The sequence below is a fragment of the Hypomesus nipponensis genome, chromosome 14, assembly GCF_054491055.1.
Source record: "Hypomesus nipponensis isolate SF chromosome 14, ASM5449105v1, whole genome shotgun sequence".
Taxonomy (NCBI): Eukaryota; Metazoa; Chordata; class Actinopteri; order Osmeriformes; family Osmeridae; genus Hypomesus; species Hypomesus nipponensis.
Genome location: NC_140374.1, coordinates 21,354,821 through 21,371,665, shown reverse-complemented (window position 1 = coordinate 21,371,665; position 16,845 = coordinate 21,354,821). Strand labels below are relative to the sequence as shown.

The 16,845-nt window shown below is 50.9% G+C and overlaps 1 protein-coding gene across 1 annotated transcript in view; it reads right to left on the bottom strand.

Annotated features, from left to right (window-relative positions):
* ntrk3a (neurotrophic tyrosine kinase, receptor, type 3a) overlaps positions 1-16,616 on the bottom strand; it is a 72,469-nt gene extending 55,853 nt beyond the window's left edge. Inside the window, exons 1-3 of the mRNA XM_084672961.1 lie at positions 16,389-16,616; positions 5,361-5,435; positions 3,716-3,787 (exon numbers count right to left, since the gene is read on the bottom strand). Of these exons, the coding sequence (XP_084529087.1) occupies positions 3,716-3,787; positions 5,361-5,435; positions 16,389-16,453 (212 nt within the window). The 5' untranslated portion in view covers positions 16,454-16,616. The remainder of the gene's footprint in view (positions 1-3,715; positions 3,788-5,360; positions 5,436-16,388) is intronic.
* Between the last annotated feature and the right edge of the window lie 229 nt (positions 16,617-16,845).

Below are 16,845 nucleotides of genomic sequence, written 5' to 3'. Positions count from 1 at the left end.
CAACACTAACCCTGCTGTTCTGGTGTTTATAGTGACGTTTCGCAACGTTACATGTCGTCCACAGTTGTGAACAGGTCTCCAACCACCAAACTGGATCCTATGATGATAAGCAACCAATCAACCAGCCTCAACATGAGTGACATGAAGATTTCCACTGTGCATTATTACATTTAACTGTATAAACATGTATTGAAAAGCACTTGAGGGTTGAAGTGAGCAGCAGAACAGTGGGAGGAGCATATCAAACAAACATTCTGTACAGGTTGAGACTGTGGCATTCATGTTATCTGTGTTCATCTAAGTTCAATGCCATTCTCTTTGTTTCTCCCTCCACCAGTCCCCACCAATCCTATCCCCTCCCCCTCCCCCTCTCCCTCTCCCTCCCTCGCTCATCTCAAGAACACTGGCTATGATGACATGTAACTGACAAAGAAGCCAATTAGTTCTCCTGTTTCATGTTTGCTTTTATCTTCCCTGAATACTGTAAGACAGTCTTCACAAGAGAGGAGGGTGAAGAGGGGAGAGAAGAAGGGAGGGGAGGGGAGAAAGCTCTAAAGGGGTTATCTGATTCAGTTTTAAACACGACCAGATAAATAACAACTGTGAATCCACACGTTTACTGCCTTGAGAGAGAAAAAGAGAAAGAGAGGGGGGAGGGATAGAAAGAGAGGGATAAAGACATGGAGAGAGGGAGAAAGAGAAATAGATGGAGAAAGAGAGGGAGAAAGAGAAGGAGCGAAGGATTGATATACATCGCTCTCTCTCTCTGAGAGACAGAGAGAGAGAGAGAGAGAGAGAGAAAGAGAGAGAGAAAGAGAGAGAGAGAAAAAGAGAGAGAGAAAAAGAGAGAGAGAAAAAGAGAGAGAGTTAGAGATGATGCTAACAGCCTGGGTCGTGGGAGTCGGTGAGAGATGGCCGAGGGAAACTTCCTCCACACTAGAACGCTTTGATAATCCCATCCGTCTTCCTATTCACTTCTCCACAGAGAAGGAGAAGCATTCACCATGCTCCTGTAGGACTGAGGAGGGAATGTGTTTGAAGTGTGTGTGTGTGTGTGTGTGTGTGCGTGTCTGTTTTTAGAGTTTGTGTGTATTTATGGTTTGCATGTTTTAATACATGAATCTCTATGGGGCATAACGACTGACTGCTCATGCATGGGGATTAAGCTCTTGTGCCTGTTGATCTCTCTGTGTGTGTGTGTGCGTGTGAGTGTGTGTGTGTGTGTGTGTGCGTGTGTGTTTGTTCAAGGTTCAAGGGTCATTCACCCCCCCGGGCAGAAATGCTGTCATCTTTGAGCCTGGTGACTCATTCTCTCACTGTGAAACTCCCTTGAGACAGTTCTAACACACACACACCGAGGTGCACGACCAGTTCTAACGCGCACACACACACATCCAGGAACACTACCATTCTTTATGTGAGTTTGTATACATCTCCAGGTAACTGATCTGTGTTGTGTTTCTACAATCTCGTCCTGTCTACTCACTTGCATCACTCATAGACCTGTGTGTGTGTGTGTGTGTGTGTGTACATGTGTGTCCAGAGGCTGGAGAGGCTGATAAACGATGGTGATGACAGGCGGGCCCCAGCCCACAGTGGGTCTGAAAGGGACAGAGTTTGAGCAGAAGTGGTCGAGGTTATCTAATGAGAGAGGATGTGTCTTCTGGCTACTCTGCTCCAACATGAAGCACAGTAGAACTACATTTCCCAGAATGCACTGCGGCAGGCCCACTTGACCATTATATGAATGGCCAGGGTGACTGAACAGACTTCAGTGGGATTTTCTGAACATAAAAGTCAGTGTAGTGTGAATGAGAGTTCCCAGAGGGCTCTAGATGATGTAATAAAATAACACACACACAACTAAAATGCCTCAGTAAATATCTCCATCACTCACTAACTCTTAACCCTCTCACCTCCATCACTCACTAACTCTTAACCCTCTCACCTCCATCACTCACTAACTCTTAACCCTCTCACCTCCATCACTCACTAACTCTTAACCCTCTCACCTCCATCACTCACTAACTCTTAACCCTCTCACCTCCATCACTCACTAACTCTTAACCCTCTCACCTCCATCACTCACTAACTCTTAACCCTCTCACCTCCATCACTCACTAACTCTTAACCCTCTCACCTCCATCACTCACTAACTTTTAACCCTCTCACCTCCATCACTCACTAACTCTTAACCCTCTCACCTCCATCACTCACTAACTCTTAACCCTCTCATCTCCATCACTCACTAACTATTAACCCTCTCATCTCCATCACTCACTAACTCTTAACCCTCTCATCTCCATCACTCACTAACTCTTAACCCTCTCATCTCCATCACTCACTAACTCTTAACCCTCTCACCTCCATCTCACACTAACTCTTAACCCTCTCACCTCCATCTCACACTCCACTACACATGCTGAGATTTTGTCTCTAAACACACACATCCACATGCAGCATGCACACACACACACACTGTGCCGGACCCAGACAGTCAGGAAGACAGCAGGACATCAGCTCCAGACTCCAGTGACGGGATTGGTTGCTGGGTTTGAGTGACAGCTGGGATTACAGGTGGCAGTGTCCAAGTAGTGGAGCGTCTCCTGTGTGTGTGTGAGTCTGTGTGTGTGTGTGTGTGTGCTGAGGACTGTGTGCTTGTGGTGTCTTGTCAGGCAGAGTGACAGCAGATTTACATAATAAAAGCGGAGATATTTTGCAGTGACAGTTGGGTTATTTACAACATAAACACACAGATAACACAAACACACACTGACACACACACACACACACTCACTCTCTTTCTCTCTTACACACACAGATACATACACTCACTCTCTCACTCTCTTTTTCTGACACATACACCCACCAGAGATGAGGGTGTACACTTGGCAGATTTCCAGTCTTTCGAAGTCTTGCTTCAGAAACAGACTGTTAGAGAATGTGCTGGTTAAAGAAACTGCATAAACACACACTTGGTTGGAGAGCTTCCCATAGAAACCTAATGTGTGACCTGAAGTGTGTGTGTGTGTGTAAAAGGGTGTGTGTGTGTGTTTCAGAGTGTGTAAGGGTTAGGAGGGGGGTGTTACTATGGGGTCTGTGTGGTTCAGAGTGTGTGAAGGTCATGTGTGGCTCTGAGTGTCAGGAATGCAAACGTGGACCACAGAACAAACAAGGCACAGGTGAAAACAATGTCATAATGAGAACAGATTAACAGAACCAAAAACACAGCGAGGGCCTCTGGTGGCCAACAAAGGGTCACAACCCTGACACTGAGTGTGTGTGGGATAGGAGGTGTGTGTTACAGAAGGTGGGTGGTTCAGTGTGTGTGTGTGTGTGTGTGGGGGGGGGGGGGGGGCTAGGGGGTGTGTGTTATAGAGTGTGTGTGTGTGGTACAGAGAGTCTGTGCATGTTAGGCTAGTCTTAACAGGGGAGGCGAGGAGGCCACAAGTTTGTCTGACTGTTGGAGCCATGCAGAGCCTGACCACTGAATATGAATGGATGGAGATTCAGAACTTCTGATTCCATGGTTCCGAGATGTTCCAGAACATCCACTGTATTTCCTCAGTTTTGAAATGGTCTAGAACCTCTAGTTACCACGGTTATGAGCCATTCCAGTTCTTCTGCTCTGCTATGGTGAATATAATCTGCATTTGTCACCGTCAAAATATTACTCACTGGTGAATGTGTGTGTGTGTGTGTTGGTAGCACTCACATGTAGCGTAGGTGTGGGTTCTGGGAGAAGGCTCTGGGCTGAATCCTTCGCAGGTTACTGTTCATGATCGTTCTGGAACAGAGGACAGAGGGAGAGGAGGAGAGGAAGAGAGAGAGACGAGAGAGAAAGAGAGAGAGAGGGCAGAGTTTTACATGAGCAACAGCATCCAGGCAGTCCTGAGAGGATGTGTGAGATGTTTAAACACTGATCCAGACTGTCCCCGGCGAGGATGGGATTTTGGTCTTCTCACATAACAACCAGTCTCTGGCTCGCTGACGCGCACAGAAGGCAAAACACGTCGCCATGGCAACCGGTTTCTCGGCAAGGAGGCTATGCCCCGCCCACGACCAGGAGCATGCATGCAGGTCACACAGAACCCAAATAAACACTGATCCTCGTTTGATTGGTCAGAGATAGGCTCTCACAAAAGTCTCATTCGCTGCTAACATACAGCTGTGATGAGGAGAGAGACACAGACGGAGAGAGATTAATGGATAGAGAGAGAGAGGGGGGAGAGAGACATGCAGCAAAGGGGAGAGAACGAGATCGAAGGAAAAAGAGAAGGAAAAAAAAGAGCAAAACAGAAAGGGAGAGAGAAGGATAGTCACCGATTGAGGTAGAGCGAGAAAATTAGAAAGAAAGACAGTGCGGGAGAGCAACAGAGAGAGAGAGAGAGAGAGAGAGAGACTGAAAGAGTACTCCTCTGGTCTCTCTCTGACAGCAGCAAGCTAACCAGTCAGATAATTGGCTTGCTGGGGCCTAGACAGGGCTGGGCTGGGGTGAATAAGGATGCACACAACAGACGGCTAATCTTCTCCTCTTCTCACTCTCTCCTTGTCCTTCAGTCTCTCTCACTAACCCTCTCCCTCCCCTCTGCTCTGCTAGTCTCTCTCTTCTCTACACCTATTATCTCTCTGCTCGGATCTCCCACCCTCTCTCGAGCGTGCAGAGCCTGTCTCGCTTTTCTCTCTTCTCTCTCGTTGTCTTTAACCCTTCACAACATCAATGTTTGTTTTTCCCTCTCCCCCCCTCCCTCTCTGTCCGGTCCCCACCCTGGGTGAGGGCAGACGGAGGTCTGGAGAACGATGTCATGTTTTATCTACGACAAGAGGAGGAGAAAAGGAGGTAGAGGAGGAGGAAGAGAGGAGGGAGCGAGCAGGAGAGGATGAAGAGGGAGAGAGGGAGGACGAGGAAGAGAAGTAGGGAGGGAGAGGAGGAAGAAGAGGGAGGGATAGAGGAAGAGGCAGATTGAGAGGGGTGTTTGTAAAGACCACCAGCGGTTAGAGAGCTAATCAGATTTGCAGGCAGCTTGGAAGGCGTTATTAGATCAGGAAAAGAGCTCTGTTGGGACCGAGAGCTCACTGGTCCGTACTGGAACAGAGGTGGTTCAAGGACTGGTGCCACAGTTAGATATGTAGTACGGACCAGAAGCTCCTCTCTCTCTCTCCGACACCCCCTCTCAATCTGTGTGTGTGTGTGTGTCTGTGTGTGTCTGTGTGTGTGTGTGTGTGTGTCTGTGTGTGTGTCTGTCTGTGTGTTTGTGTCTGTGTGTGTGTCTGTGTGTGTGTGTGTGTGTGTCTGTGTGGGTGTGTGTGTCTGTGTGTGTGTGTGTGTCTGTGTGTGTGTGTGTGTGTGTGTTACTCACAATCTCTGCAGGCCGGTGTACAGCGCCATGTCCACATCATTCAGAGTCTCCAGGCCTGTCCAGTTCTCAATGTGTCTGTAACACAACAAGCACATCACTCAACACAAGGTCCAGTTCTCAATGTGTCTGTAACACAACAAGCACATCACTCAACACAGTGTTTAAACCAACACAGCAGAGCTGAGTAGAGTGGAGTAGAGTACAAGACAGGACAGTAGTTCAGTGGGGTAGAGTTAAGCAGAGTGCAGTATAGTTGAGTACAGAACAAGATCACTGGCAAATATCAGATAGCTATCACGCCCACTGTCCATCACACGTTGAACTGGTGATCTTCCCTTGCTGTACACAAACACACCGTCAGAAGACAGATGCAGGGAGGACAGGCATGGCTGCGGGTTGGTTGCCTAGTCGGTCACATGATGCTCCACCTGCAATCCACAACGCCGTGACATCATGGTGATGGAGGGGCTGTTTGATGACGCAGCAGGGTTGGGCCTGGGAGACTGAGGGTCTGTTTGATGTGAGCACAGGGTTGGGCCTGGGAGACTTGAGGGGCTGTTTGATGTGAGCACAGGGTTGGGCCTGGGAGACTTGAGGGGCTGTTTGATGTGAGCACAGGGTTGGGCCTGGGAGACTTGAGGGGCTGTTTGATGTGAGCACAGGGTTGGGCCTGAGAGACTGAGGGTCTGTTTGATGTGAGCACAGGGTTGGGCCTGAGAGACTGAGGGTCTGTTTGATGTGAGCACAGGGTTGGGCCTGGGAGACTGAGGGTCTGTTTGATGTGAGCACAGGGTTGGGCCTGAGAGACTGAGGGTCTGTTTGATGTGAGCACAGGGTTGGGCCTGAGAGACTGAGGGTCTGTTTGATGTGAGCGCAGGGTTGGGCCTGAGAGACTGAGGGGCTGTTTGATGTGAGCGCAGGGTTGGGCCTGAGAGACTGAGGGTCTGTTTGATGTGAGCGCAGGGTTGGGCCTGAGAGACTGAGGGTCTGTTTGATGTGAGCACAGGGTTGGGCCTGAGAGACTGAGGGTCTGTTTGATGTGAGTGCAGGGTTGGGCCTGAGAGACTGAGGGTCTGTTTGATGTGAGCACAGGGTTGGGCCTGAGAGACTGAGGGTCTGTTTGATGTGAGCGCAGGGTTGGGCCTGAGAGACTGAGGGTCTGTTTGATGTGAGCGCAGGGTTGGGCCTGAGAGACTGAGGGTCTGTTTGATGTGAGCGCAGGGTTGGGCCTGAGAGAGGCACGGAGCCAGCAGCTCCATCTGTCTCTCTGTTTGGATCTTCCTCACAAATATTGACTCAGAGATGCAACTCTGACTCCATCCCCACTTTACTTAGTTTGTGCTCATTTTCACTCCCTCTCTCGCTCTCTCCCCCTCTATCTCCCCCTCTCTCCCCCTCTCTCTCTCCCCCTCTATCTCCCCCCCCTCTCTCAACCTAGCTTGCTTCCCTCCCTCTCTTCTTCTCTTTCCCCTCTCCCTAAACTCTCCCCCCTCCCCCTCTCTCTCCCCCCTCTCCCTCTACTCTCCCTAAACTGTCCCCCTCCCCCTCTCTCTCCCCCCTCTCCCTCTACTCTCCCTAAACTCTCCCCCCTCCCCCCCTCTCTCCCTCCCTCCCTGTCTAATCTGGGGGGGGGGGGGGCAGCGTATGTAGAAGCAGCAGGAGGAGGATCCTTATGTATACTCTCTGTTTATCCTTCTCCTTTATTCATCTGTCCATCCTGCCACAAACACACATGAAGTGACTTCATGAGGATTAGGGAATAAGGACAGGAGGAGAGGTTTAGAGATGGAGAAGAGGAGGAGTGGAGGAGGAGAAGAGGAGGAGAAGAGGAGGAGGTGTAGAGCAGGAGAAGAGGACAGGTAAGATCCCCTGCCTGAAAGAGTAGAACAGCAGCTTGCAGACACACAGTAATCCCAGGATACGATGTACAGATGGTCATGGCTCAGGTGTAGGGCATCTAACTGCAGATAGAGGTTGTAGGATCAAATCCCCCCTTCACACACTTTGGATAGAAAGTGTCTGCTAGCATGAAGCTTGTTATTAAATATAGTAGAGAAGGATGTCCCTCTGGGCCACAGGAACACATACCTGATCACACTACAATCACACACCCATCAATACCCACCTAGACCACAGATTTTGTATGAAAAATCTAAGCTGGGGGAAATGTTGATTGATTGGCAGAGCTCAATTAGAACCCAGTGTGAATCTAATTAGAAGATTGACTGATTGATCGATTAGCCAGTGGGCCATCTAAATAGTTGGTTAAGGCCCTGGAGCAGGAGAAACACACGCACACACACACACACACACACACACACACACACACACACACACACTGGAGCAGCAGACACACACACACACACACACCCTGGAGCAGCACACTCACACACAGTATGCAGGTGTTTTTTCCTGTTTCCATTCAGCTGATAGGCCGTACCACACTATTCTACACAACCAACTGGAACTGTGGATAAAAGCTCAGTCACATGGAAAGTGCAGACCCCAAAGAAAAACAGCCCCATAAATATGTAAATACTGCAGGTTGTCCTCAACAAAAGCAACAGATGCCTGGATGGAATTATCTCTCTCGCTTCCAGCCTCCCTCCCTGCCTCTCTCCCTCCTCCCCTTATGGATGGAGCTCACGAACCATACCAGAGCAGAAGCACAGCCACAGTCAGACAGACTAAAGAACCTTTGAATGCATTACGAGTGATATAAGAACGCTCCAGTGGATTCACGTCATCGTCAAGTCCAGTCTCAAATTGTGTCTTGCTGTTTGTTTCTTCTTTGTTCTCCGGCAGAGAGGCTGGTAAGGTGGTGGAGGAGACCCAGCAGAGAGAGGCTGGTGAGGATGTGGTGGAGGAAGTGGAGACCCAGCAGAGAGAGGCTGGTGAAGGTGGTGGAGGAGGTGGAGACCCAGCAGAGAGAGAGGCTGGTGAGGGGGTGGAGGAGGTGGAGACCCAGCAGAGAGAGAGGCTGGTGAGGTGGTGGAGGAGGTGGAGACCCAGCAGAGAGAGAGGCTGGTGAGGGGGTGGAGGAGGTGGAGACCCAGCAGAGAGAGAGGCTGGTGAGGGGGTGGAGGAGACCCAGCAGAGAGGAGTGTGGAGACGTCAGCCTCAGGTAAAGAAACAACACCAGGCTGTGTTGCTCAGAGAGCAACAAGGACAAACCAGAGGTGAGACTCAAGGAGAGACCAGAGAGAAACTCAAGGAGAGACCAGAGAGAGACTCAAGGAGAGACCAGAGAGAGACTCAAGGAGAGACCAGAGAGAGACTCAAGGAGAGACCTGAGAGAGAGCGAAACAGACAGGAAGAGGAACCCTTTTGTCAGGCTCAGAGGGGTAAGAGGAAGTGACCCGGGAGAGTTCCACATATAGCAGGAAGTGTGAGATTTATCAACTGTGTCATGTCCCAAATGTCCTTCCCAAACACACCTCAACCAAACCCCAGAAATCCTGCGTCAAACACCATTCCACACCAGCACCACACACACACTCTCAACCAAACACCATGGGTGACCACTTCCAGCTTCTCCTCCTCCTAAACTGCTCTGTACTTTATGAGAATGACTGAGACACACCATGGCAGCTAAATCACTACCTCATCACTTAGACAGGGGAGAGGATCAGGATGGGGGAGGCAGGGTGGGGAGGAGAGGAGGAGAGGAGAGGAAAGGAGAGGAAGAAGAGGAGGGACAATAAGTGGGGCAAAGACCAAAGAGAAAGAAGAGAAGAGGAGAGGTAGAAACAGAGATGGTTCTCGAGCGCTGCTTTAATACATTCATCCCTTTGTACTAGGCTGAGACCGAGCATATTGTACTATTACATGCAGAGTGTGTGTGTGTGTGTGTGTGACAGACTGCTCTGAAGCAGACAGAGGTCAGAGGGGGAGGGAATTAATCAGCTCTCATAGACATTTTTATCCATACAGCTACAGCACGTGGAGCTTGACAGGGCTGATTTAACCATGACCACCCCACTGTGTGTGTGTCCATAGACCTCAGTGGACTCAATGCAACAATCATTTGTTTTGCATCACTTAAGGTTACATTCATTACCAGGGGTCTCTACCAGGGGTCTCTACCAGGGGTCTCCTCCTGTGAGCCCAGCCAGCTCTGCTTGCATTATCTAAGCAGCCCCAGCCCCAGCCCCAGCCCCAGCCCCAGCCCTAGCCCTAGCCCTAGCCCCAGCCCCAGCCCCAGCCCCAGCCCCAGCCCTAGCCCCAGCCCAAGCCCCAGCCCTAACCCCAGCCCTAGCCCCAGCCCCAGCCCCAGCCCCAGCCCTAGCCCCAGCCCCAGCCCTAGCCCCAGCCCTAGCCCCAGCCCCAGCCCCAGCCCCAGCCCTAGCCCCAGCCCCAGCCCTAGCCCTAGCCCCAGCCCCAGCCGCGCAGGGCGACGGCCGAGCGAGGAGAGGGAGACTGTAGGAAGACTCCGATCACGGTCGTGAGGCAGCCTGGGTGTGAGGCAGCCTGGGCGTGAGGCAGCCTGGGCGTGAGGCAGCCTGGGCGTGAGGCAGCCTGGGCGTGAGGCAGCCTGGCAGTGAGGCAGCCTGGGCGTGAGGCAGCCTGGGCGTGAGGCAGCCTGGGTGGAGGCAGCCTGGGCGTGAGGCAGCCTGGGCGTGAGGCAGCCTGGCAGTGAGGCAGCCTGGGCGTGAGGCAGCCTGGGTGTGAGGCAGCCTGGGCGTGAGGCAGCCTGGGCGTGAGGCAGCCTGGGCGTGAGGCAGCCTGGGTGGAGGCAGCCTGGGCGTGAGGCAGCCTGGGCGTGAGGCAGCCTGGCAGTGAGGCAGCCTGGGCGTGAGGCAGCCTGGGCGTGAGGCAGCCTGGGCGTGAGGCAGCATTGGCGCTGTCCCTGGTGCTGAATGCTGCGTCTCTACGGGGAGGCCTCAGGACGTCAGTGATACGGATCGGATTCTTGCAAAATACGACAAACCCCCTTTTTCCTTTCTCTCCCTTTCACTCGGTGGCTCCCTCCATCTTCCTCTGCCTCTATTTAATTCCCTCGTTCTCTCTCTCTCCCTCTATGTCCCTGTGTCCCTGCCAGTAATCAGACGCATGGATGTCTCTTCTGGTCCAGCTAAGATATGCAATGCACAGAACCATCCTTATCTCCATGGATACGGAGGCAGTGTGTCTGCGGAGACACAAAGCGCCATGTGAGGACCACACACGTTAAATGACCCCTGTACCTTCTGATGGGGCTGGGGCTGGGGCTGGGGCTGGGGCTGGGGCTGGGGCTGGGGCTGGGGCTGGGGCTGAGGCTGGGGCTGAGGCTATCTCCTCTCTCCTCCACTCTCCTCCCCCCACCTCTCCTCCACTCTCCTCCCCCCTCCTTTCCTCCCCCCACCTCTCCTCCACTCTCCTCCCCCCACCTCTCCTCCCCCCACCTCTCCTCCACTCTCCTCCCCCCTCCTTTCCTCCCCCCACCTCTCCTCCACTCTCCTCCCCCCACCTCTCCTCCACTCTCCTCCCCCCACCTCTCCTCCACTCTCCTCCCCCACCTCTCCTCCACTCTCCTCCCCCCACCTCTCCTTCACTCTCCTCCCCCCACCTCTCCTCCACTCTCCTCCCCCCACCTCTCCTTCACTCTCCTCCCCCCACCTCTCCTCCACTCTCCTCCCCCCACCTCTCCTCCACTCTCCTCCCCCCACCTCTCCTCCACTCTCCTCCCCCCTCCTTTCCTCCCCCCACCTCTCCTCCACTCTCCTCCCCCCACCTCTCCTCCACTCTCCTCCCCCCTCCTTTCCTCCCCCCACCTCTCCTCCACTCTCCTCCCCCCTCCTTTCCTCCCCCCACCTCTCCTCCACTCTCCTCCCCCCTCCTTTCCTCCCCCCACCTCTCCTCCACTCTCCTCCCCCCACCTCTCCTCTGTCTCATAATAGAGAAGGATAGTGTCCATACCTAAGGCCAGAAATAACCCTGACATGAATGCATGAATTATGCAACAGGGTCTGGTCGCTCAGAGCAAAGACACCCTTGGGAGGGATGGAGGGATGAGGGGTGGGGGACAGGTGGAGGGAGGGATGGACGGTGGGGAGGTGGTGGGATTGAGGGACAGGGGGTGGAAGGATTTCATAGGCGAGTAGGGTGATGGGATGGAGGGTAAAGGAGTGATTGGGAGAGGAAGGTCTGAATGTTCTTACTAACCAGAACCCCATCAAAAGAGTGAATATATAAATATATAACATGGAAATGATATTCTGCACCATTGTGCAGGAGAGAGCTTCCTTGCATAGGAACTTAATAAGGTGGAAGCTAGATAGATCTCCCTCGCAACTCTGATGTGATCAGGGTGGAGAGAGGGACAGGAGGAGGAAGAGAGAGGGACACAGAGGCAGAGAGAAGGAGACAGAGAGAGGCAGATAGAGAGTGAAAGAGAGAGAGAGAAAGAGAGAGAGAAGAGAGAGAGAGAGAGAACCTAAAGAATGTGTGAACATCTGTGTTCTGAGAATGAGGCCATGATAATCTCTCCAGCTGAATCCTCTCAAAACCCGATTTCTCCTCACTCTCTTCTCCCTTGTTCTCTCACCTCTCTTTTCCCTCGATATCTCACCTCCCTCCACCGCACCCCCCTTCCTCACACCTCTCTCTTACTCCTCACCTTTCAACCGCTCGCTCTTCCTCCACTCTATTTCATCTCTCTTCACTCTCCTCTTCTCTTTCATCTTTCTTCCCCTTTCTCTTCCTCCTCCCTCTCCCAACTCTCTCTATCTCTCTCTCTCTTCTACCTCTCTCGTCCGTCTCTCTCTTTCCTTTTGGGTCATCGGAGGAGCTTCTCCAGGAGCCTTGGTCTAACTCCACCTTCACTAAAGACCAGCCACACACACACACACCTTAGAGAGAGACAGGACAGATGGCAGTGTAAGGTCTGGCATTCCCTGAGCCAGTGAGAATTGAGGACATGTCTAGACCGGTTGTAGGTCAGGTAAGACTAATCAGGTATGACCGGTAATAGGACTAATTATGTAGAACCCGCAGTAGGACTAACTCCAGGTGGACTATACAAAGCCCAGCCAGGGTGAGGTCTACAGCCGCAGTCTGCCCAAAAGAAGAAACATTTCAAAGAAATAGGCCTGTGAATCTGTTATATATCCCTATCACATTTCATTTTCAAATGGTGAAAGCCTGGTTGCTACCGCACAATGTATTTGGCTTTATTACTGCATTACAATGACTAGAACCATAATCACCACTCATAATATCATAAAATATAATAACATATTTCATTCTTACGGCTCTTGTAGTAATTCCACCATCAGAGGCATCCCGATGGGCGACACACAAGTAATTATTTGGGAAAATGGTACGAGACGAACCCCTCAGACTTTCCGAAGCAATTACGAATTAATTAAAACTTGATATCCCTATGAATTTGTGACGGGTGAACTGAAGAGAATATTCATTCTTGCAGTCCCCACCTATTAATCCCAGAACCTTAATTAAGAGCAGACGTCACTAAGACGACTCAACAAAGTCACTTCACTGGTTTGACTGGATGTTATAATGGTACTGATTCACACTGGCGGAGACACCTGGGGAGAGTGACAGAGACTGCTGAGCACAAAGATAGTTAGGAATATTACACCAGGAATCCAGCCTCACCTCCCTTTCAGACAGACCTACCTAGCCCTAGCCCTAGCCCTAGCCCTAGCCCTAGCCCTAGCCCTAGCCCTAGCCCTAGCCCTAGCCCTAGCCCTAGCCCTAGCCCTAGCCCTAGCCCTAGCCCTAGCCCTAGCCCTAACCCTAACCCTAACCCTAACCCTAAGCCTACCTAGCCCTAAGCCTACCTAGCCCTAAGTCAGTAGAGATGGCGTCAGTGATAGTGTCTGTTTCATTACAGGGATTGCAATAGCTCAGTGGTAGTACAGTTCAGTGCAGTATTTCTCAAATTGTAGAGCATTTGAATGCAGATCATGAGGTTGCAGGTTCCAATCCCCCCCAGTGTACCACTTATCAAGCATCTGCTACTTGAGCATCATTGGGCACTTTGAGTGTTGAATGCAACAGCAGGAGAGGACCATGACTGAGCACACAAACAGAATCAGGTCTCTCATAGCCAGGAATGCTAGTGACTAGGTGGTAAAGTGTGTCGTTTAGTTTGCTGTAGTTTGGTGTGTGAGGAGGAGGGCACAGTCATTTCCGCACTCCGCAGGACTGCATCAGTCTGCAGAGAAAAGTCACTCGTCATCGTAGATCAAGGCTGGGAAACAGCCAGATGTCACAGAATTGAATTGGTTCAAACCAACTCACCTCTGTAAGAATACGGGCCACCCACGCAATCAAATAGCTAGCCTAGCTTTTGCAACCAGGATTAATTCGATCAAACAGAGTCAGGTACAAAACACTACAATACGGTACAGCAAAGTGTGACTGAGTTCAATTAGTCATGCCTCAGTAAAAATACCGCCCACATGCACTATTGAATTGCTAGCCTTTCAGTGGCATAGACGGCTAAATGGATGTTTAAGAAAGGTGGTGGTTGTATGTGATCTGGTTCAAACCCCGGAGTGGGAAAATGAGGGAGGAAGCAAAACTACCCAGCAACACAATGACACCTGTACAGCACGGCACAGCACAGGGCAGCACAGGACAGCACAGCACAGGGCAGCACAGGGCAGCACACCATAGCACAGGGCAGCACAGCACAACACAGCACAGCACAACTACAGCACACCACAGTACATCACAGCACAGTACATCATAGCACAGGGCAGGGCAGCACACGGCACCACAGCACAGCACAGGGCAACACAGGACAAGGCAGCACAGGGCAGCACAGCACAGGGCAGCACACCACACCACACCACACCATAGCACAGGGCAGCACAGGGCAGCACACCACACCACAGCACAGGGCAGCACAGGACAGCACAGCACAGGGCAGCACAGGGCAGCACAGGACAGCACAGCACAGGGCAGCACAGGGCAGCACACCATAGCACAGGGCAGCACAGCACAACACAGCACAGCACAACTACAGCACACCACAGTACATCACAGCACAGTACATCATAGCACAGGGCAGGGCAGCACACGGCACCACAGCACAGCACAGGGCAACACAGGACAAGGCAGCACAGGGCAGCACAGCACAGGGCAGCACACCACACCATAGCACAGGGCAGCACAGGGCAGCACACCACACCACAGCACAGGGCAGCACAGCACACCACACCATAGCACAGGGCAGCACAGCACAGGCCAGCACAGCACAGGGCAGCACAGCGCCACAAACACAACCTTGTTCAGGTTAAGCTGGGGACAGAGCAGAACTGTATGGAAACTGAATGTAAATGAAGACTGAGACTTGCTTTATTCAACAATATATCCTCTCATAGATGCCCCCTCACCTGGGTCCTATCACACTGTCACGAGGGGACGGGGAGAGTGAGTGAGGGAAGGAGAGAGAGACAGAAAGACAGGGAGAAGGACTGATGAAGACAGAGGAATAAAATACATAATAGGGGAGTCCCAAAGAAAAAATGAATGCGGGAGGGAGGGAGGGAGGGAGGGAGGGAGGGAGGGAGGGAGGGAGGGAGGGAGGGAGGGAGGGAGGGAGGGAGGGAGGGAGGGAGGGAGGGAGGGAGGGAGGGAGGGAGGGCATGGTGACTGAAGGAGAAGACTGTGTGAGCATGCAGATGACTTCCAGACTCATTAAGATCCTTCCCTCGTCCTCTGGGAACACTCCCTGCATCCCTCCAGCTCTGCTTGTGTGGCCGGGTCAGTACACCATCCATCCATCCCTCCATCCATCCATCCCTCCCTCTCTCCATCCTGCCTGCTCTGCACACATGCATCTATTAAACATATCTGACTACCAGACAAGCACTTGAACCCATCTGCACGTATCTGTGTGTGCGTGTGTGCGTGTGTGTGTGTGTGTGTGTGTGTGTGTGTGTGTGTGTGTGTGTCAGAGAGGCTACACTGTGTGTAAGTGTGTGTGCAGACACTCACAGGTATAATACCTGTGCAGTGTTGCCTACTGGAAAAAATGTATTCAAGGCATCAGAGATGACCTATAACATATTAAAGTGTACAGCAACCAAAGCCTGAATTAGCTAAAAGTTAACAGTAGCTGTTGCTCCTTGAAACCAACATAACATGCAAATAATTGTCAAACCAAATTGTTACACAATTCAGTATTTATTTTATTTTATTGAATCTAGTGAAATTCTGCATGATGACAACCTAGGCTACTATGTAGACATAAATCGGCTTAGAGGACAAATTTAGCTAATCCACCGAAATGAATTCAGTTAGCCAAAGCTGGCCCCATGTCGCACACACACACTTAATCATCATGTAAGTGCAGATGAACCTGAAGGTCATCTTTCATGACCTGTAACATGGATGAAAGTCCTGGGGTGGGATCCCTGCTGAGTTCATGGCCTACAGCGATGCACAGCTCTCATCTAGATGGCTTTCTCTCTGCCAGCCAGGCCTCTACACCCTGAATCAGAACCAGACTGTTACACACAGAAACAGACTAGCCCCCTGCACCAGATCATTTGTCCCCGAACCAGACCTCTCTACATCCATAACACCTCGACACAGAATCGGAAAGAGACAGATATTCCGTTGTTTAGTCTCCACCTGTTAATTAGTCCGGATATGAATTAAATACGCCTATAAGCAGAACAGGTTATGTTAACCCTTAGCTATTGCATATATTGCTCTCTTAACCCTACATTCAGATTGTGCAGCTTCTCGCACTTTTCCATCAACCCGATAATAGGTCGCCCTGAGTCACAGATAGAGATCTCTGCCATTTCCATATTTTTGTTCGAAACGGAAGAAAACATGTTACATGGCATTATCCATAGGGAACATGTATGTATGACAGACCAATTATTTATCTGTTGAGATTAACGACTAGCAAGCACACTGACAACTAGATAATTTAGTACATTATAATGTAGCAAAGAATGGCTAATTAGCTAGCCTATCTAATGCTTCTAGCTTCTTGACTACCTTAGCTAGCTAGCGATACCTAGCTACTATTACTGTGTGTGTGAGTTAGATAAACCTTACCTTCGATGTAGCTCGAAACGTTCAATTTGAACCCTTTTTCCCTCTTGCTTGAAGGGCAGCAACATGGAATCCTATGTACATTGTTAATTGACATTTCGAGATGATCACCCAAACACCTTGTAAAAAAACGATTTTTTAAATGTGTTAATTTTATTTATTTTTTTAAACAGCATTTTGTATTAGAGAACTAACACAATTGCCAGCTAATGGAAGTTGTTTACGCATGTTCCTAGCTCCCAACATTTACCGACTTGGCCCTAACACATTCATTCAAATTGCATTGAAATTGAAATGCACAAATGACAGGCAGAGGCAGATAGACAGGCAGGGGCAGATAGACAGACAGAGGCAGATAGACAGGCAGAGGAGCTGACAGACTGTTTGTTGGGGTGCTTGCCAACCCAACACAGAGTTGTGTAGGCCTATTTGTATGTGCGTGTGTCAGGGAAGCGGGTAC